Source organism: Pholis gunnellus, assembly GCF_910591455.1.
Source record: "Pholis gunnellus genome assembly, chromosome: 5".
NCBI lineage: Eukaryota > Metazoa > Chordata > Actinopteri > Perciformes > Pholidae > Pholis > Pholis gunnellus.
Window position 1 is genome coordinate 5,369,406 of NC_136531.1, and position 26,852 is coordinate 5,396,257.

At 42.8% G+C, this 26,852-nt stretch overlaps 1 protein-coding gene across 1 annotated transcript; it reads right to left on the reverse strand.

Annotated features, from left to right (window-relative positions):
* Positions 1-3,587: 3,587 nt before the first annotated feature.
* On the reverse strand, positions 3,588-13,596 carry LOC306695533 (axin-1-like). Its single transcript, XM_079158793.1, is given in 14 exon segments — positions 3,588-4,312; positions 4,439-4,588; positions 4,690-4,989; positions 5,715-5,891; positions 6,010-6,187; positions 7,065-7,446; positions 8,499-8,636; positions 9,017-9,113; positions 9,235-9,369; positions 10,260-10,412; positions 10,610-10,803; positions 11,845-12,432; positions 12,434-12,538; positions 13,481-13,596. Coding segments are annotated over 14 exon segments (2,760 nt in total). The 5' UTR covers positions 13,517-13,596; the 3' UTR covers positions 3,588-4,185.
* Between the last annotated feature and the right edge of the window lie 13,256 nt (positions 13,597-26,852).

The following is a 26,852-nucleotide window of genomic DNA, read 5'->3' on the forward strand; positions in this document are numbered from 1 at the left end:
AGCCGACTGTGTTGATTTATTTTAAAAATATTGAAACAAACTTGTTTACAAAAAAAAAAATGCCTCCTCCAAATTGGTTTTCATCCAGTGCGTCACTGCGTACGTGATGACGTCATATTTCAACTTTGAACTCACGTTGACGTTACGTTTTTACAGAAGAAGAAAAAATAGAATCCACAAGGTGGAGTCCAAGTACACACGTTTCTGAATTGTCTACCACGGACACATTTTAAAAGGGTTTATTTTATGCCCTCTCAAGATCCACTTACTTGCTTTTTCCAAAGATTTCAACAGTGTCACATGGTGTCACTCTATTGACATGATGAAGTGGCGGTTGTGGAACTCAGCTAAGTCTGCAGATGAAGATACTGTATTACAGGTGAAAGCTCCAGAAAAAGAGTACCAAGTGGCCCTCAAGTTGGGATTGTTTTGTTTGAATAAAAGAATATATTTCATAATGACATTTAGGTTCACATCTGCACGCATCTTGATTTTAGATTACATTAAAAGTCTTGCCTTCAAAGTTTTACATATAACAATGTTAACAAAATATGTTTAAATTATCAAAAGTCAACAAACTCATTACATAAAAAATAAGCAATTAACATTTAGCATTTTTACATCACATGTAAATGTATGTAATTTGTCAATTTAATTTTAATTTAATAAATGAATCATGTTTGTTTTAAGAAATCTTTATCTGCAAAGTGACTGCTGTCAATTGAATGTAATAGAGTAAAATCTGAATCTGAATTGTAGTGAAGTAGAATGCAGAAGCATAGAAATACTTCAGTACAAGAACCTCTAAACTGTACTTAAACAGTATTTATAGATTGGTGGAAAATACTTCCTCCTTCAACAGCACAGTGAAGAAATAGGCCTCTTTTAATTGAAGACATGTCACAGGAAAAGCACAGATGTAAATAATAAAATGAATGATGGCTGAATTCCATTTAGCTGCTTCGGTTTCAAGGTCCTGGTATTGTGCTTGTTGGCAAACCTAAATAGACCGGAGTCGTCGTCAATGTTATTAGTAACACCTGTGCTTCTTCAAAAGGGAAAAGTCGAAAAATATCTGCTGTGGAAACGACCTATGGCGTTTAAAAAAAGGACATGTGCAGTATTATTAAAGTAAGTAAAGTACGTGAATAAGGAAAGCTAAGTGAACACAGATCAAAGAAAAGGAGATGAATGATTTATTTAACATCTTTATTATGAAGTACCTTTTTAAAAGAAATGTACAAGTGGAACCAGCACAGTGACATCTTGGCGTTTACCTTCGAAAAACAGAAACACCATGGACATGTGGTGCGGGTCTGAAGACGTATATGAAATGATAATGTACATATTTACAGCAGAGGATCTATCAGAACAGAAGTGAGCAAGCATGACTGCAGCTAATAATACAACGGGACTGACGGGAAATAAAAACTTTTAACAATAAAAGCATGGATTGGTTCAATAAAGATATTTCGAAAGATAACATGATAAAGGCACTGTGTTTCACACAAACTGACAACACAACAGACGCAGTTGTTTGTTTTGTCCATCGAATCATAACCACAAGAAACAACTCTTTAACAAATGTCGTCATTCAACTGTCCCTGGGCGTTCTAACGAAACAGATAAAATATATCAGAGGGCCGTAGCAGTTCGCACATACACATTAAACAAAATAGATAATTCAACTCATCAGGAAAACATTCCTTATAAAGAACATGCTTGGTGATTATTAAAATTACACTTTTTTTTTTATAAACAAATACATATCTAAATTTTAAATTTCATATTGAAGGCATAATGGGTTGAAGTGAGGACACGTGTGTTTTTTCCGATCCTATGTTTCCCTTACCGGGCCGAAGCCCAGGACAAATTGTATTTGACATTCCTGCAAGACGTACAGTAGGGCCTCATGAACACATTCAATGAACTACCAGCATAGATAACACAAAACACTCAAGTCAGGCCAACAGCTTGAGATCAATACTGAAGACTCGACATGATTACAGGACCGAACGAGGGGTTTCCTTTGAGGACATAGCGGGTCAACGTTTAAAAAAAAAAGTCAAATTACATTCAGCTTCCATAGCTGGTGTGTGATAAGTGCACTCTCTGCACGGTGCTTTGTGACGTCCTCGACTGCAGTACTCTGCTGATGTGAGAGGTTTGAAGGAAAAGTTTTGACATTTGGTAAAATACGCTATTTCTTTTTTATTTCTTGCTGATACCCTTCTCATGTGAAGCTACAGTCAGCAGCCGGTTAGCTTAGCTTAGCATAAAGAAAGGAAATGGCTAGCCTGGCTCTGTTCAAAACAACAAAACAAAAGCACCTTTAAGGCTCAACTAGTTAACAGGTTGTGTTTAATCAAATAGCTAGTAGCTATTTCTGTCAGGTTCTAAACTGTGCAGATGCATCCTGTGTGACAGAAAACCACGTATCTTGGTTTTGAAATATTGGTCGGACAAAACAAGTGATTTAAAAAAAAAATATGTGATGGGAAGACATTTTATAGATTAATCGTGAAAATATATTTGCAGATTAAATCTGTAATAAAAGCAATAAGCCAAAGGTAGCCATTTGCCCTTATTTCCAGTCTTTATGCTAAGCTAACCAACTGCAGCCTGTAGCTCTAAATTTGATAATAACTCTCGGCAAGAAGAGGAAATAATTGCTCAATCGTCAAAACTGTTCTTTTAAGATGAGCTGCAGATGTTTGACTCAGTGTTGAGCTACAACGTCTTGACGTTTGGGAATCTGCAAGAGGGAGAAGATTCCCCATCTGCTCGTGATTTAGGAACACATTTGATGCTCGTGGACTTGGGACTGCACGGACAGACACACGCATGAAGGCGTACGGGACGCACGGTATGCTCTTTGGCTGAGTCCAGGCGGACATGACACGGGCTTTCACACTCGCTTCAGAATAAGCATTCTAGATCGTAATGGCACTGACCCGGGCGGGCAGGCAGGCACCTAGACTGAGTACAGAGTTACATACGCAGCGGAGCAGAAACACAGAGCTGAGGCGACAGTGTGACCTGTTAAAAACAACAGATACTGTGGTCGAAGGTGGCACACCGTAAGCGTGCGCGGCTCTTTTTCATGAGAATTGTTGTGGGTAGAAAAAAAAAAAAAAGCATCGCGCAGGAAAACAGAACTACACACTCGCAGGTTAACAGTACAGAAGTGAGGTGCAAGGATGTATTATAGAGATGGAAAAACAAACAAAATGGCTGCCCTGAAATCACTAATGAACTAGCTTCAAAACATACACAATAATACAACATTAAGTTGAGATATAACGAAATACGGCTGCATTAATAAGTAATAGTACCTGCCTTGTACATACACAATTCAAATAAAATGAAACAAGTAGCTAGGATACTTGACTTATCAAAAATATGTAGCTTTGGTAAACAAGTTATGTAGAGAACTGTCGTCTGAACATGTTGATGTGAGAGATCACTACATGACATCTAGGAATCAAGGGTGAGAACGTTTCTGTTTGGAGGCTATGAAGTCAAACGAGAGGAGAAGCAGGCTAAAAGTTCCTCCGTCCCCCGCCCCCCCCCCCCCCTGTCACCAGCTGATGAGGAACAGAGACAGCAAACGGCAGCGAGACTCCCGAACGGAACGCCGCCGCATCTCTTTACTGTCCCCGAGCACCGATTGAAGAGTTTCCGTGGTAATGTAGCAGCATCGTAATGGTCTGCGGAGGACAGAGACTAACTTCATCCTCTCCTTCCAGCAGTCCCCTCACCCTTTTCCCCCCCATCCGTCGCAGTGGAAGTGGAAGACTGGTCAGACGTCAGATTTCAACAGCGCTCCTCGAATATCCACAGTGGAGACAAGACAGGTGAAATAATTTATGTTCCTTTCCTTATTTCCTTTTCCTCTTTCCTTTACGGCCGAGCTTCTTCGCTTTACGCGGGTTTGATCCGGGCATGACGCCGACATCCAGACAGTCCATAGAAATAACCTCCTTTACACTCCGGCAATCTCCCTTCTGTCACACATGGCTCCCTCCATCTTTCTACTTTCTTTCGTTCCGTTTTTCTCACAGCTGAATTTCTTTCCAAACCCCCCAATGTTCTCTTCCTATCTCCTTTTGTTCTTTTTTTTCAAATGATCCGTTTCTCTGCCCCCCCCCTCCCAATTCTGTGTCATCTTCCTGTTCCCAAATTTCAGTCAACCTTCTCCACCTTCCCGATGATCTTCTCCTCGAAGATGGGCAGGATGGCGTCATCGTCACGAACCTCCTCGAACACCACACCACAGTCAAACTCGTCGCTCACTTTCTTAAAGTAGAACCTACGCACACACACAAAAAACAGACATGCTAGATTATTAGCTAGCCAAAAATATGACAAAAATGGCTCCTTCAAAAATGTGCCATTCCCACCCACACTGTAATACGAACTATATGCATGTTCTCACCTGTAATGGCCCTTTTTGGTAAGCAGCTCCTTGAACTGGCCCAAAGTCACCACACGGCCTTTGACTGACGTTCGGTACGGGATTGGCTCTCCACAAAAGTAGTAAGCGACCGTCATGTTCTCACACACTTGGCGCTTACCAGACTTATGCCTGAAAGAGAGCGAGAGCCACGTCAAAAACGCTCAAATAAGAATACATCTAAAAGATTTGAAGATATCTTGGCCACGTCACATAATCGACTTGGCGCCTACCTCTGCTTGGCCTGCTGTAGTGCGTTCCTCCTCCTCTCCTCCTCCAGTCTCCTCCTAGCCTCCTCCAGCTGGGTGAGGGGGTTGGGAGCCGGGTTGGGGGGCATAGCCGGGTCCTGGATGAAAGGGTGCGAGGGCTGGACCTGGGTGGACGTCGAGCCGGGGATGGCGGGGGCCACGGAAGAGGGGTTGTTACGCAGCTGGGCGGAGACCCACGGGTGCACGGCTCCGGGGCGCTCCACCGACGTCGGGTGCGGTGACTCGCTGCTGGGTCCCGTCCTCCTCGAGCTACTGGTGCTGCCGCTGGAAACACAAGGAGAGAAGGAAGCAGGGTGGATGTCAAGGGACTTCTGAAATATTTTTTGCTACGGCAGTTATAAACACTATTTTTTACATTAACAATGGATCAAATGACTATGTGTAAATTTAGCCGGGGTCACTCGAAGTGATGAACCCAATGAAAAACATTAGCAGACTCCTAGATCCCCTCAGCTCTACAGAGCATACAGGTCCTTTCAAGCTCAACGTTTTGGTTTTCCTGCCTGCAATCTTATTGTTTTGGCTTAAACCGTCCACTACCTGTACAGCACGAGAAGGCAGAGAGACAAATTTAGAGTCCAGCTGGTGAATGTAGTGGCGCATTTAGCAGCTAAAGAGCCAGATATGGAGGCCAATAACAGAGCTAAAAGACAAATTAATACTTGACTTATATTCATCAGATGGACACAAACACGACTCCGTGTCTGCTGGATGTGTGAATAGGAAACAGTTACTGTTTCTACAGCTACTTAAGAAGTGTTGCGTTGACAGCTTGTTTCTACCGCTCCAATCTGTAGATGTTATGTTTATGATCAGAATTATTAGATACATGTCTAGTGATGCCTCCGTTGTCCTGCGTCTTCACCGCTTCCTTCAGCCTGATACAAGCCGCTTGAATCTCTTGGACATTAAGCCGGATCACATTCTAACTGGTAAATCATCATTAAAGATTTATATTAATCACGAGTAATACACGTCATATCACTCACCCGTGTGAGGTCTTCCTTTGTCGGTCTCCTTCCATCATCCACTGCAGGATCTTCTGGTTTCTCTCCAGGTCCTCCAGCGGTACCTGGCCCTCCATGCCCCGCCCACTCTCCTCTCCTTTGCCCGTCGTCTCCGACGTCTTCTTACAACCTCGCCGTGATAGCGTGCTGCCTTTACTACTGCGGAACGAAAAGGCGACACGTACAGTTGAGGTCATCCGGAGTAAAAAAAAGAAGAGCACATGCAGTTTGCAGGAACACCGAACAAATGTCGGCACGTTCAACCCCGCTGGCCTACCTGTAGCCCATGCCCTCGAGCGTGCTGGCTCCAGCCCCGTCGGCGTAGTTGCGACTTCTCCCTGCGTACTGGCCGGCCGGGTCTCCGTTCCACATGGGGTTGGCCTGAGACCTAGAGCCCGCCTCCTCCGGCCCTTCTCTTCCTCTGTGGTGATACGGCTGCTTGTGGTGATGCATACCTGAGACAGACGTCACAGCCAGTTATTGGTAACATGCTAGCCTCTCTCCGATACATCGCACACCGAAACACACTACGATGCAGCTTAATTTGACGTCCACGATGGCATGGGAAAAATGCATTTGAAGCATAATAGAGCACAGACCATAAAATTCGGGACTCTTTTTGTGTTATAGCACATGATTCAACATCCGAAGAGCCTTTCCGGCTATGGCTCGGGAAATGGTTTTAATAATATCTTTGCTAATCTAGAACTGTGGCTTGTGGAGATCTTCTTCTGTACTTATGCAGGGGTCGACAAAAAGGATCGCCTGATTGCCTGGGGGAAGTGAAATGCCGTGTTGGGCAAGTAGATCTGGCATCTCTGAATAATTACACTAAGTTTTTGGCGTAGCTGATGATGGAAGTAGCTAAGGAGTCTCTCTCTCTCTCTCTCTCTCATTTTAAACACACAACCTACACACTGAGTTATTCCTTAAAGGAGTTGGCTACTTGTATAACAAGTTGTCATTCTTTTTTTAAATCTCAAAAATTCCACAAAGGTGAGTCAACTTAGTCTGGCGGAAATCCTGAGGATGAAACTCCAGATTTATTTACTTAAATAAAGATAAAACATGACAATTAACTTCGGTCTTTGTTATGATCTGATAACTGCTTATAAAGTAATTGACGCTACGATCGAGTCCGTCCTGCTGTTGTAAACATTCACGAGAGCTCCGCCTTCTCTTGGATATTATGGAACTAGATGCCACTCGGCTTGTGGCGCTACTTGATCCTGCTAGCTCACCTAGCATCGTTGAGCTAACTAACGTTACAGCTCAGCCAAGAAGGACGCCATTGACCCCGTGCCGGGTATGTTTCCATGTTTAAAATCTTACCTTTGACCCCAGCAGGAGGCAGACTGTGACCCCTCCCTGGGGGGCAGTGAGGCGGGCCGATCCCGCCGTCAGGTGACCGTGATGATTTGGGAGGAGATTGCCGACCCCCTCCTCCTAAGGTGCTGTTGGTGGCCCCCGGCGACTGGCAGCCCGGCGTTTTCATCACGCGCTGCACGTGCTCATCCAAGATGGATTCCGGGTCGTCGTCTTGGGAGTCCTCCATGGCCACCAGGCCGCCGTAAGTGGCGACTGCCGGGTTAGCAGTGGTCTCCGAGTAGCGGGCGCCGTAGAGAGGAGGAAACGACGAGGGGAGGGGGAGTGGTATGCTGTGAGAGGACACGGAGGCCGCCACGGAGACGTCAGCATCGTCACCTTCTTCTTCCTGTTGGGAGGAGGAGGAGGAACGTGTTATAACTAACTGGACATACACATTGTATAAACTAGTAAGTACACACAAAGACAGAAACTATTACGTGCAGGTACATTTCAGACAAATAATGCAAACATTATTTGGTTATTTCTTATTAATAATAACCTAATTCACATTTTTCTAGACTTTTATTCATCCCTTGGGAGGAAAAGTGTGTTTAGACAAACACATAGAAGCACAACAGCAAAAGCGCACAAGCCATGCATACTCAAATTAACGTAAAACGCCCCATGACGTAAGTCCTACGGCTATGCCCAACAACAAAGATGTCCCGCCTGTTCCAACTGCAGCCATGCTGCTCCTGCGGCGTTCCTTCATTGTCACCGTTCTGCAGGTTTTGTGAGACTTAAAACAAAAGCTTTGCAAACCGATGGCTAGTTGGTTTGTGTACAAACGCACGAAGCCGGCCTTAAAAAAAAGGCAAGACTGAGGGAAAACCCCCAAATTGAGACACATATTCCGAATGCACTCAAAGAATGTTCCTGAAACTGGAATAATATCTGCATGTCCCACACGTCTTCACTGGAAAATGCTGCATTAAGAATAAGGTCTAACTCGTAATGTCCAAACTGAATATGGTGGAATAGTAGAGTGCATGTAAACGTAGTCACTGCCAGCACAACATGAATAAAGTCAAAAATATGATTTAAAATGATAGATAGAAAGTTGCTACTTTACGCCGCATCTTGGACTTATGTTGACTATGACAAACATGTTTACTGCTTTTTCCATACACCTGTCTTTGATCATCATCTATAATGAAGAAATTAAAGTGTGCATCCTGGCCATAGTTACGTTCTGAAATCCTAGCGCACTCTCTCTTTTGAGACGATTTGCACCAACCACAGTTTCTCATTAATAACAAAATACTTTCACTCATAATTCAAGTATTACTGAGGAAACAACAACATCCCCATTGTGTAAATAACTGGGATGAATTACAGCTGAACTCAGTGTCCGAATTGCATCACATCACAAGCACACACATACAGTAATACACTCACCAGTCTAACTCTCTTCAGCCTCTCCTCCAGTCTTTCCTGAGCATCTCTCTCTCGGAGAACCGTCTCCAGCCTGCTGATGAGCTCCGCTGCAAACCTCTCAGGCTCTATGTGGATGTCCTTTGGCATGCGGTACGTGCGCTGTATATAGACACAAACACAAAGAAATGACGTGCCACACATTATACACAGCTGAACACACCTACAGGTGAAATGTAGATGCCGTTTTAGTAAATTAACGTGTAATAACACACTAACGATATAGTAATTACAATCAATAAAAACTGTGAAAGCTCATAATCGTTTGTTTCATCAAAGACTATATAAACACAAAATCCTGTGACACGGTAACTTGATATGTGTTGTCTGCTGTAGCAATGATTAACAATGCAACAGCCTCGGTAAACACATTCTCGCTGATATTTGAATTAGGTCACCGGGGTTGGTGTTACCGTAACGCTACATGAATACAGATATGAATGCCGAGGAGAGGCCGAGTGAGGAGTGTCTGTGCAACTCACAGGTATATGAGGTAGGGGCACACGTCCATTGGCTTTGGCACTTTCATGCATCTCTTTACGATGCTGCTTCCGATATCTGTATGGAGGAATACCATCTCTGCACACACACACACACAGAGATAAACAACGGTTAAACACAGATCTGAACGGCTAATTCATTCTGAGAACCCCGTGTTGTCAGAGATGCATGCGGCAGCTCCGGGTTCATCTGTACTTACAGGCTGCTGTCGGTCAGCGACAGTGTGTCGGCATCGCTCGACATGCTCTGCTGCTCGCTGTCATTGGCACTGGTGGCTGGAGCGCGAGCGTAGCCCATGTTTGCGTAGTATGGGTTCACCGGCTCCCTCCAGGGCCTGAGGATGAGCGTAGAGAATGTACTGTGGTGAGCTCGCATTCAAATGTTGATGCACGTACACATCCATGCACACACAGGCACAAGGGTCAGCATGGAGATAGGGGTAGTTCATGCATTCTCAGAGGCTTTTCTTCCGTTACATTAAACATTAAAAGATTCCTATGACCAGGACACGTCTCGCCACTTCTCATGTTTGATTGATTTTATTTTTTACAGAAAACAGCGTACCAACCCTTTTTTATGTGGATGTCCAATCAGTGTTGATGGTAAATCTAGTCAATTGAAGCAATACATTCCTCAGCGTGTATACCCTGGCTAAATACAGCTGAAATACATTGTAAAATATATCTTTGTCCATAACATCCTCTGCACTCGTGTTTTGGGATGACACTTGCGCCGTTGGAAACGTAGATTATTCGCAATGAAAGCGACGAGATCAAGGAAGTTTTTAAAACGGGATCTAGAGAACGGCCCCCGGATTCCCAGGGATGGAGACTGGGAATCAAAGCTGAAACAGCAGCCTGTAGTTCTTCCTCTGATTTGGTCCCTTCCACGTCAAATGACACCGCTGGATGCAGGAAGATCAACAGACCTTCTCTGTCAATAAAGCACGCACTGAGGAATTTATTGCTTCGATTGACTAAATTTACCATCAACACTGTTTGGACATCCATATGAAAAGGTGGCAAATGTTCCTTTAAAGTAAAGAATCAACAGACTTTTCCTACGATGGAATGTACCTTTATATTTTTGTTCCGTTTACATATTACGTAACGGAAAAGTGTTTTCAAGAATGTTACATTCGTGCCAAAAAAACACTATAAAAGTGAGATGTGTAAACATGGAGGTATTCATCACAGTCTTCCTTATGAACCTTGAGACACACACCTGTACTCCCTGCTGTCTGGCCTCCTCCGGTTGGTCGAGGATCTATGCGGCGCTGTCTGCATCAGCAGGCTTTGAGTCAGCCTATCAGCTTGTGTGTCTCCACACTCCTCCTCGTCCTTCTCTTCCTCCGCCTCCCTCACACCTCCTCCACACCTAAAATCAGATTCAATTAGATACGAAACATCACAAACGATCTTTTATTTCACACGTGATGAGAATGTTCGGACGTTTTGTTCGCGCTTCGCAGAGCGACGCAGAAAAGTCGGTGGAATGCATCGTTGAACTATTCCAGATGAATTCACAGGCGTGAATCCTGTGCAGTATATGACATTAATTCTGCATCATCTCACCTCCACTCCTCATCCTCAGCGAGTGTGGGTAAGTACCCGGGCAGAGGCTTGGCTAACCCCGATGAAGGGCTCTGATCGTTGGGGTTAGGCTTGGGGCTCTCTCCTCCCGTACGCGTGTACTCCAGGTACAGATCCGACTTCAGGAACAAAGGGTAGGTGTTCTCCTCCATCATGCCCTGGATCTCTGTCTGGGCCTGGAACAAACAAACAAACGTAGCGGTCACTAGGGCTGGGTAGCATTTTTTTAAAAAGCGATACGGAAATCACGTGTGTGTCCCACTGGCTAGCTAATCGTCGCTGCACTGCACAGAGCTTATACAGCGGCTCCGCTGATGATGCCATCTTCCAAGGCCTGGTGGCGGGACTGTGTTGTCGTGGAAGCATAACGCCCACCCTCTGGTCCCCCCCCCCAGGTGAAAACGGTTAGCTCTGAGCAATGTTGCCGTTGTTCAGACATCTCTGTGTGTTCGGATACACGTGCCCGTAGGCAAGCCTGGCTGTATGGGTTGTAGCTGCTGCAGCCAATCACATGTTGCATCCAAATTGAAGAACACTTGCAGTGATTGGCTGCAAGCAAAACCATTCAAATTGTCATGGTTTTTTTTTTTTAAGCTCTGGGCACAAAAAGAATAGATTGCAGGTATAGTTTGACTGACGTTTTGTACCGGGATATTTCAGTCGATACCTTAAAAGGGTAGCGAGTATCGACACCCAGGCCTAGTGGTCCTATATCTATATCTGTACAAAACTAAATGATACACAAAGAAGTTACTTTCATTTCACACAATGTTTTAGCACTCATTTGGGTCGGCTTGCAACTATGGTCTTGATTTAGGCTAAACACAGTTCCAACACTGCTTAGCTTTTGAAAACAAATGTGAACACATTTTACGAGGATTACTATATATGTTACATAGCAAACTAATACCCACTCCAAACACAATGACTCAGAGTAAACCCACATTCATGAATACAGCTAGTTACACTTACACCACACTGACACACAGAGGTGTTATGCCCACATGAAGGTCAATCTCTGCGATAGTTTGGGTGTCGTATATATTATCAGTATCCTGCCATCCGGCACAGCAATACTGATTTGCATCAGTCATAAACAGCCTCAAATTTCAATCACATAGTCCGGCGTAACCTGACAATTTCAAAGAACTGAGACAGCCTGTGTAATCCAGCATGCATTGCTGTTAATATGAACATTAAAGCAGTGTTTTAATTACCTGTTCAAACATGGCAGGGTCTGGATGCGGCCTTCCCACACAGTCTCTGATGAAGCTCTTGGTGGCGGCTTTGATCTGCCGGGAGACAATCCCACTTCCGTCTACAATGTACTTCCTGTAGATGGCCTTGGCCAGCTTTGCCCTCTTCTCCTGGCTCGTCTTCCTGAACCCCGAGCAGGCAAACCAGAAGTCGAGAAGGTCCGCGCACCCTTCCTGGCAGAGGAAGTTTCGGAACAGCTGGATGCCCTCCTGGTCGTCCAGGAGAGAGTGAAGCGACTCTGCCCACTTCAGGTACGGTGGAGTTGGTGACGCCGAGCCCTCGGGTTCATACCCCAGGTCCAGATCCGGGCGACGCGGGGTCGCAGACGACGAGGAGGGCGCGTAGCTCGATAGATCCCCCATTTTAGAAGACGAGGATGACGGAGGATAGCCAAGAGTTTGGGAAAGGTTGTTTGGACGGGTGCTGGCTGACTGGACTGGGGGGTCCAAATCAGATCCCTCCTCACCAGGAACAGGGGGTCGCGGAGCATCCTCGGTAAAGTGGGTAGGGCCGCTCAGAGAGACCACAACCCCACCACCACCACCCCGGTACCCAATCCCATGTAATTCTCTGACAACACTCATGTCTCTGATTGCACAAGGGAGAGGTCAGATGTTCCTCTCTAGCAATGATTTTGCTGGCAAACAATTCACCCTACAATGGAAACAAGAGAAGCAGTTAGCCGGGAGTTGACACCAATGAAATAAACATTTTGACTAAGTTGATAAAGGTGACTCATCTGCCAACCCCTTCGTTGTGTCAGAGCACACATATACATGTAACTGTTACACAGCAGTGTTATCAAGCAACAGAATTAGATGATGAGCAGAACAGACACATAAAAATAGAATAGAGCAGGATATAAACAAGTGTGGTTGAGAACGAGGAGTAGCGGATCAAACTGAATATATTGGTAGAATGCTCATATGAAATGTAACGTTAGGAACCAATACATGTTAGCCTAAGCTACGATGTTATTGATACAGTCGGCTACTAAAAAGCTAGCAACTAAGCCTCCAGCCTGGACCAAAAACTATTTAATGTTCTGTGCGTGAAGCTGAAGTTCACCATTAAGTTATTGTCGTCAGTTTAACTGTTAGCTTAAACGCTAGCGCCAACAGTTGTCAAAACAAAGCTCACACTTGGTGTAGCTGGACACGATCATTTCCTAAATAACCAACTGATGTTAACAAGCTAAGACAGCTAGCGTTAGCCTTGTAGCAATGCCACCACCGATGCCAGTGCTTTGAAGTGGGAATCTCATTCATCTTGGCCTGCAAAAGACGGTGGGGGATGGGTAACGTTACAGAAACAAACTCTACAACCACACAACACGGGCCTGCGTGCAAAACTCTCCAACAAGACTTTGTGAGGGTATTCGTGGCGGACAAACTCGTTCAGAAGCAACATCAACTTTCCAACTGATTAACGCCAACAAAAATCAGCCGATCTGAGATCAAACAAAACAAGAAAGCGAGGGCACGTTTTCCACTCTACTGGCTGCTAGCTTGGTGCGTTAGCTAGTTTTTGGTTAGCTCGTTAGCTTAGCTAGTTACGTTAACGTCCCGTGTTTTCCACACAAAGTGTTCGCCCTACCGTCTCTGTGAGCCGGATCCCCGTAATCCGCTGCATTGGGGATAGTGGCGCGAACTGTGTGCTCCAAAACGCAGCATATGGAAAGCTTTCTGATATTAAATATTAACGAAAATGACCCGTCGACTGCCCCCTCAACTCCCCATGGTGGCTGGTTTCTGAGCAATAATACAGCGCGAGCGAATACGTGCGTGCGCGCCGACGCCGTGCGGTAGTGTAGTGCGTTTGTAGAACTACAACGAATAGAAGAGACACACATAGCCCGTCAACACGCTCAACAGTTTAGCGGTGGTGGTTTAGGTATTTCCATTATTTACTTCAGTAAAATTACTCATAAAACCATAATGCACAAGGACTCCAATATCAGCAACAATCCTGTATTCAACTTAAGGAAAAACGCATTAGTGCAACCAACAAAATGCACTCACTAAGTGCTCAATGCAGTGCAACGTTATTATATATTATATTATTACTGAGGCATTAATATTAAATACATTAAGTGTAGTAAAAAGTACAATATTTCCTCTGGAATGCAGTGGATACATAAAAAGAAATGTAATTAAAATACTTAAGTAGAGTACAAGAACTTCAGAACTAGATACATAGTTTAGTAAATGTATGTAATTAGTTTGCATCACCGCAGTGAGTTTCAGTAACATTGTAGTGTATTGGATAAATACAGTATGTGCAACGTACTGATCTTTTTTTGTTCTAATGCCCATTCCTAAAAACACTTAAGTACATATATATATATGTTATCCGATAATTGTAGTGGAGAAAAAAAGTACAATTTGCCTCTGAAGTGTAGTGGGGTAGATAAGATTAAGATTAGGATTAAGATAAAATGAAGATAGCCAAATAAAGTACACGTACCTCATGATTGTACTTAAGTACAGTAGTTGAGTAAATGCACTTAGTTACTTTCCATCACTGACATTGTATTAATTTAACTATCACATTATAGATAATAACGGTTCTATCTGTCACAGTTCTATGTCAGGGTAGTGAAATCGCGCCCAACAGCGCCCCTGTCGACAGCAAGAGGTCATTACATAATTTCCCAACCCAGAGGGAATTGCAATACACACGCAAAACTACTAATTGACTCTAATTTGTATATTACAGGGTTTATGATAAGTTGTTTGTTCCACACGTTGCCACAGGAGCAGCAGCACGGAAAAACATGAACAGGTAGGTTACATCTTACTTTGCTCCGGGCGACCAGCCGACTTTAAATGGACAACCCACATTTCGGGGAGAAACACTAACGAAATAGAACAAGGCGACTAACCACACATTTTTTTCTTACCTCTGGACAGGTGTTCAGATCACGGAGCCCACCTCCACTGGAAGAGTGACTGACGGGACGGAGAGAGCACGCGGCCGCCGCCACCTGAGCATCCTGCTTGTCAGTCGCCTCCGCCGGGCTGTCAGTCAGTCAGGAGCACCAGGCTGCCACCGGTTTGTGTGTGTGTGTGTGTGTGTGTGTGTGTGTGGGTTAGTGAGAGAGAGAGAGAGAGAGAGAGAGAGAGAGAGAGAGAGAGAGAGAGAGAGAGAGAGAGCGGGAGATTAGACTACAGTTCACATTCATATTACCAATAGCTTAACATCCCTTTCCAATAATTTAAATTCACGTTTTGATTTTACTGAAGATATAACTCATCAAATGTTATTCCACATGTGTTTTACCTGCGAAACGGATGCTTACCTAAGACAATGTGCCCAAGTACAATAGAAAGAAATCTCAGTAAAAGGTCCCTTTAGTACCTGTTGTGGAGCTTTTGATTATATCATGTGATCTTCATCAGCAGATGGATTTTGCAGTTTTCTCAACATGAGGTGAGAAAACTGTTTCCAAGGTCAGGAATTAACTTTAAACTTCAGCTTATAACAATGCTGAAATAAAATGAATGTAGCTATTTGTATTGAATTATAATACTAATAAGAAAACTAATAAAACACAGATTTCATAGCAAAAAATCACTTATAGCAGCACAAGTTAGTACGGTACAAGGTAAAATCCAACCTTCTTCAGTTTTGAAAATTAAAATTGAGCTGTACAATATTATAAAAAAACCCCACAAGAATACGTCTGAGAGTTAATTTTCTCTTTTAAATATAAATAAAGAAGACCTCTAAATCAAACCGTCACATGCAGGGTAGTGTACCGTGCCTCCTGCAAGCCGCTCAGGCTGTCCCATGAGGAGAAGGAAGGGTCAGGTGGCTCAGGTGAGGTCCAGACACCCGTCCTCATCTCTGTCCACTCCTGGATGGACAGTTTTTCCATAGTGATCTGAACCTGGGAGCAGAAAGGGGGGGGGGGGGGCATTTAAAAATCAAACTGACATCCTTTCACATTCCTGTAACAGTAGAAATCAGAGAAGACCATCAGAGAACAACAATGTGAATATACTATTCATAAGGTGAAATAAGAATATATATTGTCTGTGATTTTGGTCTTTTTAATAAGACGATATAGCTTAAAATGTGTGTTCTGTTGCCGGTTTGCTCATATCCACAGTATATTATTATAATATTACATTATTATAAATACCTTTTGAAAGCACCGGTATGCCCAAAATATTCTCACATATTTGGCATGGAGATATTGAGGATTTCGGTTAGAAGTATTTGGTTTTGATCAGCATTGCCCACCCGTCATTTTAGCCTAAAAACAATTTAAATTGTCGTTGAACAGTCAACCAGTGTGACGTTGTTCAGAGGAGCCTTTCAGACCGGGTTGTTTCCAGTGGTGGTTATGAGAAAAACGAAGATTGAAATGTACAGTGCGTTTGATTAGCAGCAGACTTTACACGCTGAGCTAAACACCGCCTCATTATGTAAATGTATTCATATCACTTTGACTTGTATAACAGTCAACAAACACACACACACACACACACACACACACACACACACACACATGCATGCACAGGCTCCTGCTGCAACAGGCTGGTGTTGTTATGGTTGCTGCAGTGCCCCCAGAGACAATGAGGAGAGAGGGAAGAGCGACAGAGAGAGAATACTGAGGAAGATGAACTTGACCTTTATGATGTCTTGGTGAGGGAGGGTTGGGGGGCATGTTGGTACTTATGAATCTATAATGAATCTCAACAATGTATGTGTGTGTGTGCGTGTGTGTGTGTGTGTGAGAAATAGTGGAGGTCTGAGCTCTTAGCTGAAGAAAGGTCATCACACAGGGGGGGCACTAATGCACCTGGCCGCATGCTCCACTCTTTCTCTTTCTGTATGTACGAATCTAACAGAGCTCGTTATGTGTTGAACTATACGCTCATTTGCTTTCTCGCCAAGGTTTAAAGGATTAGTTAGGATTTTTTGAAGCGGGGTTGTATGAGGATTTGTATTTACCTTCAGTAGATGACGGGCAGCACTCCGTCAGTTTGAAGAAACAGTCCGGAGTACCAGAACAAGAGCTAAGCAATGTACTGATGTGGACGGGGGCAGCAGCTAAACATAGATATCTTAAAGAAAGGCTTCCCTAAAAAAAAAATCAATATCACTTTAAGTGATGTTGAGAGCGGTGAGACGGGTGTTTAAGTGTACGCTATATTCAGAGTATTTTCCTCGCTTCCTCTTGCTGTCAGACAGCACGTTCAGACGAGGAACTGAACTAAAAGTGAAACTTATATCTAAGCTCTCTTCAAAGCCACAAGACTCCGTTGACAAAAACAGTGTAGATAGAATTCCCTTTCAGTTATTCGTTAAAAGAATATTGTAAATGTAACGTACACTTAAACCGACATTGATTTTTTCTTTTAGCTGGTACTCGTATCTGCTTCTCTGAACTGCTAACCCCCATCTACTGTAGGTAATACACTGACTGTGGATAAGTGCCTCATACAACCCAACTTCAAATAATCTGAATTATCCTTTTATAAAGACAGTCGATGCCACCCATACCACATAGCTTAGCTTAGCATAAAGGCTAGAAACGGTGAACCGGCTAGGCCGGCTCAGTCCAAACGAAAGTAACACAATCCACCTATCAGCAAATGTAAGCTCGCTAATTAAAACATTATAATTTAATGCATACAAACTCTGAAAAGGTCAGGTTACATCGTGACAAAACTTACTACATTTATTTGAACGAGTAGATGCTTAAACTGACTACCTTCCTTTTGAGTTAGAGCTGAACTTTAACATGAACAGCAGTCACATTCAAAACGTTTATATTCAGTATGTGTTAAGCTAGATTGTAATGAATTCTGATGAACATTTTTCGTGATTTTTGTTTATTTTACGTTTGGGAAATATGATATATATATTTACCATGAAACAATATACTGTAAATCGTTCAGAGATCGTGCCACACCTTTTATACCGGGGGTGTCCACCCTTTTAATATCTCTAGTTTGTACTTTCTCACAGCATTGTGACACTTTGACATGTCACAGTAGGAAAAAGCACAGGCATCCAGAATGACATTAACGATGGCTCCTTTCAAGTCAAATGTCCCAATAAACCATGAAAGTGTGACAGTGAGCCGGCATGCGCGACACCAGAAGGCTGAAACTGAAGCAGCTAAATGGAATTCAGCCACCATCATTCTTATCATTTGTGCTTTTCCTTCTGTGACACTTCAAGACTAAGTGTCTTTTGTGAGAATGTTGCAAATCAATGATGGCTTCATGGCAACATTGGACTTTTAAATAATCTTTGCATCAATGTATGTAAATAATTACCGTGATTACTTGAGAATTATTTGGTTTCTCAACAAAATTTCCAGGGAATGTATAATATCACGGCAATTATAATGATATCGCCATATAAAATGACATTAAATGACATTATACAATACAGGATCTATCCATCTATTTATCTACCTACCTATCTATCTATCTATCTATCTATCTATCTATCTATCTATCTATTTATCTATCTATCTATCTATCTATCTATCTATCTATCTATCTATCTATTCATCCATCCATTGCAGCTGGTACTGATTAATTATAATGTCAATGCCAAATGAAGGATCCATATCCATTGACTGATGACCCTTGATTGCTAGTTTGAACTATTTGCACATTCTCAATGAAAAGACACAGAGGACCCAATAAATTACTCTCTAAATATTGTCAAGTATGTGATGAAAAAAAACTATTTCCAGTGAAGATAAAATTGGATTATTAATTCTTAAATTGAGGCAGCCCCCTTAGCCTACTGAGACGGAGCTTTTTGTCAGTGTGCTGGTCCAGCTCAGGGGTCCCTTTGTTCCAGCTGCCACAGCAGATTTGGGCGTCTGTACGGAGGCCTGTCAGAAACAGGCTTATCTCTTGGGGGCCTCCCAGCACAAAGACCCATTTAGATGCTCACAGAGAGTGAAATCTTCATTATATACCCCTTGAAAGAGGAACAGACCTCTGCTCTTTAAGATAATTAATTGGAGACGAGTATTTTTGCGTGGCTCCAATGGTGGCTACAAAACAAAGGATAAGGAGAATCTAGTACAGTGGATCCTTTTATTACGTGAGACATAGAGTGAGTTTGTTTCAATGTCGATGTTTCGAGTCTGTTTGTGTTCATCTTTACTTTAAAAGTAGACAATGTCACAGAGCTTTGAGGGACATTGAGAGTCCTCTTAATCCTACAACTCCCTCGTTTTTTTCTTTCTCTTAAAATACTCTAATTAAGAATAGACAATATGTGAAATAAAGAAACCACTGCATCAATAGCAAGGGTTCCCAGCCGTACATTTTCCATTCATGTATCTCTATATCATCCATCCATCCCTCCATCCACCTATCCATCCATCTGCTGGCCTTTCCCAGCCATGCCTGTAGTGAGAGTGTCAGTATATCTGCCATGGCGTCCTGCTGATGTGTATTGTGATGGGGCTGAATACTCCAGCTACCAATATGGCCTGCACCAATACTGGATTAGCCACAGTGGATTAGCTGCCTGCCCTCCTGCTGCTTATTCAAATATTGTTTCACGTATTGTCATCATTGGGGCAGAGCTCTGGCCCAGTAGCCTTCGAGCTACCGAATATTCTCAAGGAAAAAAAAACGGGGGACAAAAAAAAAAGAAGCCTTTTGCTTCTATTACCCCACAAAAGCGTCTGATTTCATTTTTTTAGCGAATGTGGAATATGGACCGCAATATGGTTTGGGAGGTAACGCCGATGGGTTCGGAGAGCGTCTGCAGCCCTAGAACAGCGAGAATAAGGAGGATGGAAAGATGATGGAAAGCGAAACCCAACCAGGGCCAAAATCAGGCATGAAAGCGTGCCTTGATCTTTGATACATGGTGTTCTTCTTTTTTTTCTCCACTCTCCCTTTCTCTCTTTCACCCTCACACATACACTTGGGAGTCAAGGCAATTGATGTGCTGCCTTTGATGGCAAAGAGAGGCCTATATTAACGGCCAAAAGACCATGATGAAAGGAGCTGAGAAAAAGAAAGAAAATGGGTAGAAAATGTGTTATTAGAAAGAACGGCAACTCATGTTAAATACTTGGGATGGAGCGATGGTAACCGGACATCGGGGCGTTGAGGGTTTGATGGTTTAACGGCAGCGGAGGAGAGGCTACGGTAGACGGAAAGCTTACCGTGCTAGCCCGGCGGTAATGGTGGCTGAGGTTGTCCTGGTGGTTCCAGTTTGTCATGCCGGTGGTCATCCTGTTAGAATAAGGGACGTGAATGCACCTGCTGCGTTGCCGGGGTTCCTCCTGGTGATCCGGAGGTCTGGACGCCAGTGGACGTCCCAAAGCAGGAGCGGTCGCCATCTTTGTCCCGTTGTTGTCTTGGATATCCTCTCCTGCGTCTTCATCCCTCCCTCTCTCCTTTGATCATGCCTCCCTCCCTTGCTCTCTGCCGTATGACATCATCACGCAGCGGTATCGACAAGCATCAAAGAACCTCTGGGCAGGACTGTGTATCTGTCGGTCTGCGCGTTTGAAAGGGGTGTAAATATGAAGCGTAAAGAGTCCTCACCCCCCCCCCCCCCCCCCCAACGCTCCCCGCATCCACTGTTCTCCTCTCCCCGCAGATGCATGGTTTATTTGGCCAATACAAAACTATACACACACCATGCGCACGCACCCACACCACCCATCTCTCAGACGGTTGTGTCCTGAGGCCCCCTGCTGTGCCTGTAGCGTTTGATGATGTGTTTAATGGCTTCATTCATCCCATAGCTCGCTCCTTTCGTCCATCGTTTTTTTTTTTCTCCACCCTCCTTATCCATCTCTTCAAGCTGTTGCAACAAACCCAAATGTGTCCTTTAGTCAACTTTGTGGCTAAATGACAGTTAATTCCCTCTCAAACGGATCTAGCAAACACTCCTCCTTGAGTCGCCGCCCCTCCTTCCTCCCACTTTGACTCTCATCCCCTGCTCTTTCTCTCTTACCTCTTACAGCTGGTCGGTACCATTTCCAATCCTGTTATAGTTGTATGTCCTCTTGAGGAGCCCTTCTGTCTGTCTGTCATCTGCCTGAAAATCACATATACATGTTTCACTGTCACACTCTCAATCCTCCGCGGCAGCTGTTGTCCAATCCAATGAGATCTTCCCCCTAAAAAAACACACAGAATTAGCAACAGAATGAGCAGCATTTGACCAAACATTCACGTCTAACGGCAAACAGAATAAAGCCAATCAACTTTCTATAACTATCAGCGTATCTCTGACATACATTTAATTTAAATAATAAACATTATTCCAGCAAGAGAGCAATTCTACAGAAGTGGTGCGAAGTTGTAAAATAGGGATTAAAGTTTTCAGGTTGGTAACAGATAGAAAAGTAACAGATAGAAAAGTTACCATAGAGTGTTATTTTATGCATTTTAGGAGGAAAAATGCATAAGTTAAGATGGCAGTCACTGCTACCTAGTTTAGCTATTTTCTTTTTCTTCATTATGACATGATTTAGCTAAATTAGCTAGATTTAGTTTTGTGGATTAGATAACTGAATTACCAAGGTGTCAGCTACTTAAATTTGATATTTCTCAAGAGTGTGTTGTAAAAAAGTGAATCAGCTCAGACTAGCGGTGGCTAACTGCCCAGCTATCTTTCACCTGATAAGCTTGAGCTATGTTATTTTAGCTTTCTAGCTAGCTAAATACCTCTGCCGTTTGGTTTTTAGCTTTATTTTGTGGTTGGTTATTGAACATTTTACATCTTGTTTTTGCAGAACTTTGTTTTATCCTAGAGTATAATAATTTTTCATATAGTGAAACCGATGTCATAAAGTCTAACTCAATTTTGACTAAAATATGTATTGCAGTTTAAACGTAACATTTAGGGAGAGGCAAGAATCTTTGTTATGTAAAGTGTATAGTCAAACACGTCCTCTCTTAACAGCATTGTTGTTGCTAACCAATTATATAATATCGTACTAATTACTTTTGCTGATAGTATAAGCTTACTTAAGCTAACCTATTTAAACCCAACCGAACATTAATACTGCTGTTGAAACAAAGGGTTTGTGGTAAATTATAAATCTGCTATATATAGCTGGGCTCAATGTCTTGCTCAAAGAAACTATGACATGCAGAAGTGTCTACATCTCAAAGTGTCCTTTAACCTTAATAGAGGACGACCCGCTCGCCCCATAACGTGTACTGTAATAACAATGTTTTACTGTGTAACTAAGCTTTAACATTTCCTGCACAAGCTTCAGAGGTTTTTAAAAACATACAGTAGTTTTACATTCCAGTTTCTGATGCATTACTCATGAGCAGCTGAGGATGTACTAGCATCGTAGCCCACAGCGTGAGAATATTGTAAGATTAAACTCAGTATCGGTGCAGCTAATAACATGTGAATGCATGTACATGTATGTTGCCTGTAGAAATGCCAAATTATATGGCTTCAATCACATCTTAGGAGTCTTGGTGCAATTCATAGGCTGAGTTCTTTCTCTGTGTTCAATACAAATAAGGGCAAATTCATACAAGTCTCATTAGTGAAATCGGGCTTTGATCCACTTTCTCTTAGCGCTGATCATTGGACAGTTAAAGAAAGGAAAAGTAAAGCTTGTTTTAGAGTCACAGAGCTGATGTCCCAGTTCCACCTCCTCTCCTCAGTCTCCTGTTCTTCTATTTCCCCCAGCTTTTCATTCACGTCTTTACTCTGCTCACCCTGCCGCCTCTCTGCCCCCACGTCCCCTCTGCTGTCTAACTAATTGTCAAGGTTCTTGTTAGCATTATGCTAAAATGCGTCTCTCTGCAGCAAAAGCCACCCAGTGATATGGAAAGCACCCTCAGCGAGGATTATACCGCTGATGAGAATGAGTGAGTAGATGTGTGAGTGTGTGTGTGTGTGTGTGTGTGTGTGTGTGTGTGAGTGTGTTTGGAAGAGAATAACTGCTCCTAAATTTGTTGTTCGCTTATGCTCTCTCCTCTCTGTGCCTCCTTCTCTTCAGCCCGACATACTGTTCCCTCCTCCTCCTCTTGTCCACGTTCCAATCACATAAACAGTGATTTGCATTCAAACAGCATCTTCAGCCCAGGTATTAAGAAAACTAATTTCACAACATTAATAGACCCCTTAAAAATGCCCACTTATTTCCTCCACAAATTACTTCCCATAATCCTCATCAACTAAATCCGTCCGCTGATTGCTCCCTTTCTGCGGGGACAAATGGGAATGCTTGGAAGCAATACGAGCACTCTTGGCCTACCTGTAGGATTGTTGGGGTAACAGCTAATAGCAGCGAGCTGACAGGCTGTAGAGGCTTGATAAGCATTTCTCATTATTGAACCCCATTCACATAGCTGGCTGCCACACACACACACACACACACACACACACACACACACACACACACACACGCACACACACAGCATCTCTCGGAGAAATAGATGTCCTCCAAATCATATTCCAATTGACAACAATAGATATAAATAAATAAATCATTGGTGTGTGCATCTATTGACTATGCATGTGTGTGTGTGTGTGTGACAAAAGAGAAAGCCTCTGGAAAGCTACAGACTAACACCTAGGGATGGACAAAATAACAGAAAAGCCTGCCTATACAACAGCTCTGAACAAAATAAATACCAGTATGACAAAGCCCATAATCGGCGGTCATTTTTTAGGCCATCATTTGTTATCAAACAAACAGCACATTCAGTCAGTGTTGGTCTACTTGTGACAACTTTGCGAGTTGCCACAAGCGAATGCAGCTGTGTTTGTTGTACGTGCTCATGATTTTTTGGGACTTCACCGTATTGCATACATTTGCAGTGCTTGTGACAGATGCAGACATGGAGACGCAGATAGCTCCGCTTTAAGAGGTCTGACAATCTCGCATAATGGCAAATGAGGAAATGCTGATGTGTAAGGTAATATGCGGTTGAAACTAATTAAAAGTGGAAATATAAATACACCATATAAATAGGTTTCCAATGTAGGGGTTAGGACCCCTCGAGATGTCGCAAGGCACAGTAAATCTGCAACATGCATAATGAGACAGGACAGAAGACAAATGTAGCTCTGCTGCTACTCTCTAATCTTTGGCTGCATTCATTCTAAGTCGCGGTCTTGCTTTAATGCGTTCCTTCATAACAATGTGTGCCATTATTGTTACTATTCTAATTTGTTCAGACAGTAAAATAACCATTTTTATTAATTGGTTTTAAAAGCAATATACTGGTGTGAAACCAACAAGCTGCCTAACCAATAGGCAATTAAAGGAAAAACAATCTCCATCAGCTTGTTACTGTGATCGATGGCGTCCTTCATAAACTACATTTTGCCTAAATTGGTACATTTTTAGTTATTTCACATGATAGACTTCTGTATTTGTGTTTTTTTCCTTCCACTGGTGCAGTGGGAGGGTCTCTGTTAGAGATGGTGATGTCACGTACCTGCATGCACCAATCACAATGCAGAAACATTTGAATCACAACGTGAGGACAGCTGTGGGGTTGTTTGCTTGTCAGGTCACTGTCAATACGATTTAATAAAATCACACCGACACAGTTCTAATGAAGCAGTAAAAAACTCTCAATAAAAACCGAATGTGTTTTAATTTAAACTTTATCATTTATTATTATTAGCTTATTAAGTATTAACTATGGTAGGTTATAATGTGACGCTTAAAACTTATTTTCAGGGGCTTTAACGGTTATTTTAACCACATGAGAGTAAGTGAAAGTAGACATGGAGTCCTTGAAAACCCCTGAAGCTCAACAGTATGAGCCTCGGCGTGTTCACTCTGCACTGTGAGAGAGGAGGCTACAGTTGTGAGGGGGCTGAGGCCATTGTTCGGGTAAAGTGAGACAAATGAGACCCTGGAGAGTACTACTTAGCCACTCATAAAGGTCAGATATGGTGCCACACCAATGGATGCTAATCCTGACCCTGGGGACTGTGTGCACATGCGCCTCTGGATGCGATTGTTTCACAGGCCTGTGACATTTAAACCTGAATGAGCGTACAATCCTGGGTGGCAGAGCAGCGTGTACGTGTCTGTATGCCTGTTTGGCTGGAAAGCAGTGGGCTTCAGTGCCAACTGAGGTTTAATTAGAAATGGCCTCGGGGGCAATTAAAACATCAGAGGCTATTTCCTCCTGTAGACAACACCAAGCGGCTAGTGCTGCAACTATTCTCTTGATTTTGATTAGGCTGGTGAATATTTAAAACTGTCTTTTTAAAGTAAATTGAATAAAACATTTCAATAACCTGCATTTGTTGTACTTTAAAAAAAACAAAAACATTCAGCAGTCATAAAAACTGTCTTGACATTTCGAGGAAATTATGCGTTTATAATATTCTCCATAAGATTTCACCTGACAGCAGAGATACCATTACGATGCCGCCGCTGTGATATCATTATGAGGCATCTCTGCACGTTAGCCATTATGTAGGCTAGTCACACCGTCTAATTGGCATTGTACTAATAACACACTGGCAGGCTGAAAACATCCACTCCTTCCCTGCTTGTGGTGGAGCTATAAGCTTGTCAGCAGGTCACGCTGATTAGGGCACCTGAGAGCCAGCGCGAATGCAATTTGTGAGTTTTAGCAGAATGTGGTGGCGATAACGACTGACGGGTCACAGCAACAGTTCAGCACAAGTGTAATGAGCGCAGAGCAAATTCACAACTCTGTTCATGCGTGTGTGTGTGTGTGTGTGTGTGTGTGTGTGTGTGTGTGTGTGTGTGTGTCAACTGTACGTGACGGAGACAGAGTAATGCGGAGTGCTGCAGTTACAATGCACCGCTTTGGTTTCAGCGACCATTTTTAGGATCTCCTCAATTTTCCAGAAACAAAGCCAAGTTCTCCTGGTAGTACCTTCAGAAGACAAACCATCAGAGGTTCATGACCTTTGCAGAAAGCCTTTGGACATACCTGTTCTCACTTAAACCTGTAAACTGAGTTGATTTAAAATCTGTGCAAACACAGGAAACAAAAAAAGAAGAAGAAAGAAAGAAAGCAGCTCATCATATGTGACCAGTTTGATCCAGAAATATCTCAATAACTACTGGATGGACATTTTGTAGACGTTCATGGTCCCCAGATGATGAATCCTACTGACGTTGGTGATCTTTTCATCTAGTTTCACAATCATTTAACTTATTCATTACTTTAGTTTATGACCAAACACCTGCAAAACTGAATACATTCCCCTCATCCTCAGCGCTGTCCTTACTAAGTAGCTTGTTAAGATGCTACATCTGTAGGCGCTATGTATTTGTTAGTATTTAGTTATTGTATTCATAGGTAGTATTGTTTATTTATTCTAGATGTTTCCTTATTTAGATTGGACTTTTGATCGATTTAGATTCAGCTTATCCTGTTATGTTTAGTTCAATTATTTTTTATGTTTAGTATATTATTTTTTTTGTTGGTTTGTTAATGAATTAGGTAACACTGTGGGCACCTGCGGTTATGAATACATAAGTAGGCAGGTACAGGACCAGCATGCACAGAGGTAAGCTATGATTATATAGAGAGACAGCGATACGCATCATTTTTTTGTTCATTCGCCTGAAAACCGGAGTCAAATTAAGCGGATTCTGATTGTTGCTTGCTTGTTTTTTTTTGCTAAATAAATGAGAAACACAGAAACTTGGACAATACTCCTCTGCCTGCGTATAGACCACATACTTATGGAGCGTCAGTGGTCCTTTGATTTAGATTTTTCGGACAAATTACCACATCTGTCCTGAGACATGATCTAGTCTTTTACATTGCTATAAAAGCCGATATCGTTCATTATTACAAACAGCTGAAAGACATTTAGAAAATGATTCAAAGCAGACATAGAAAAAAAATTAGACTGCAATGCAGCAAAGAAAATCTGTAGATTGTTTTATAGATTTTGATAAATGATTCATCAGAAGACCTTTCACACAGATGGCCACGTCGCTACAAAATGAGGGATTAACTCCATCTAGTGGTGC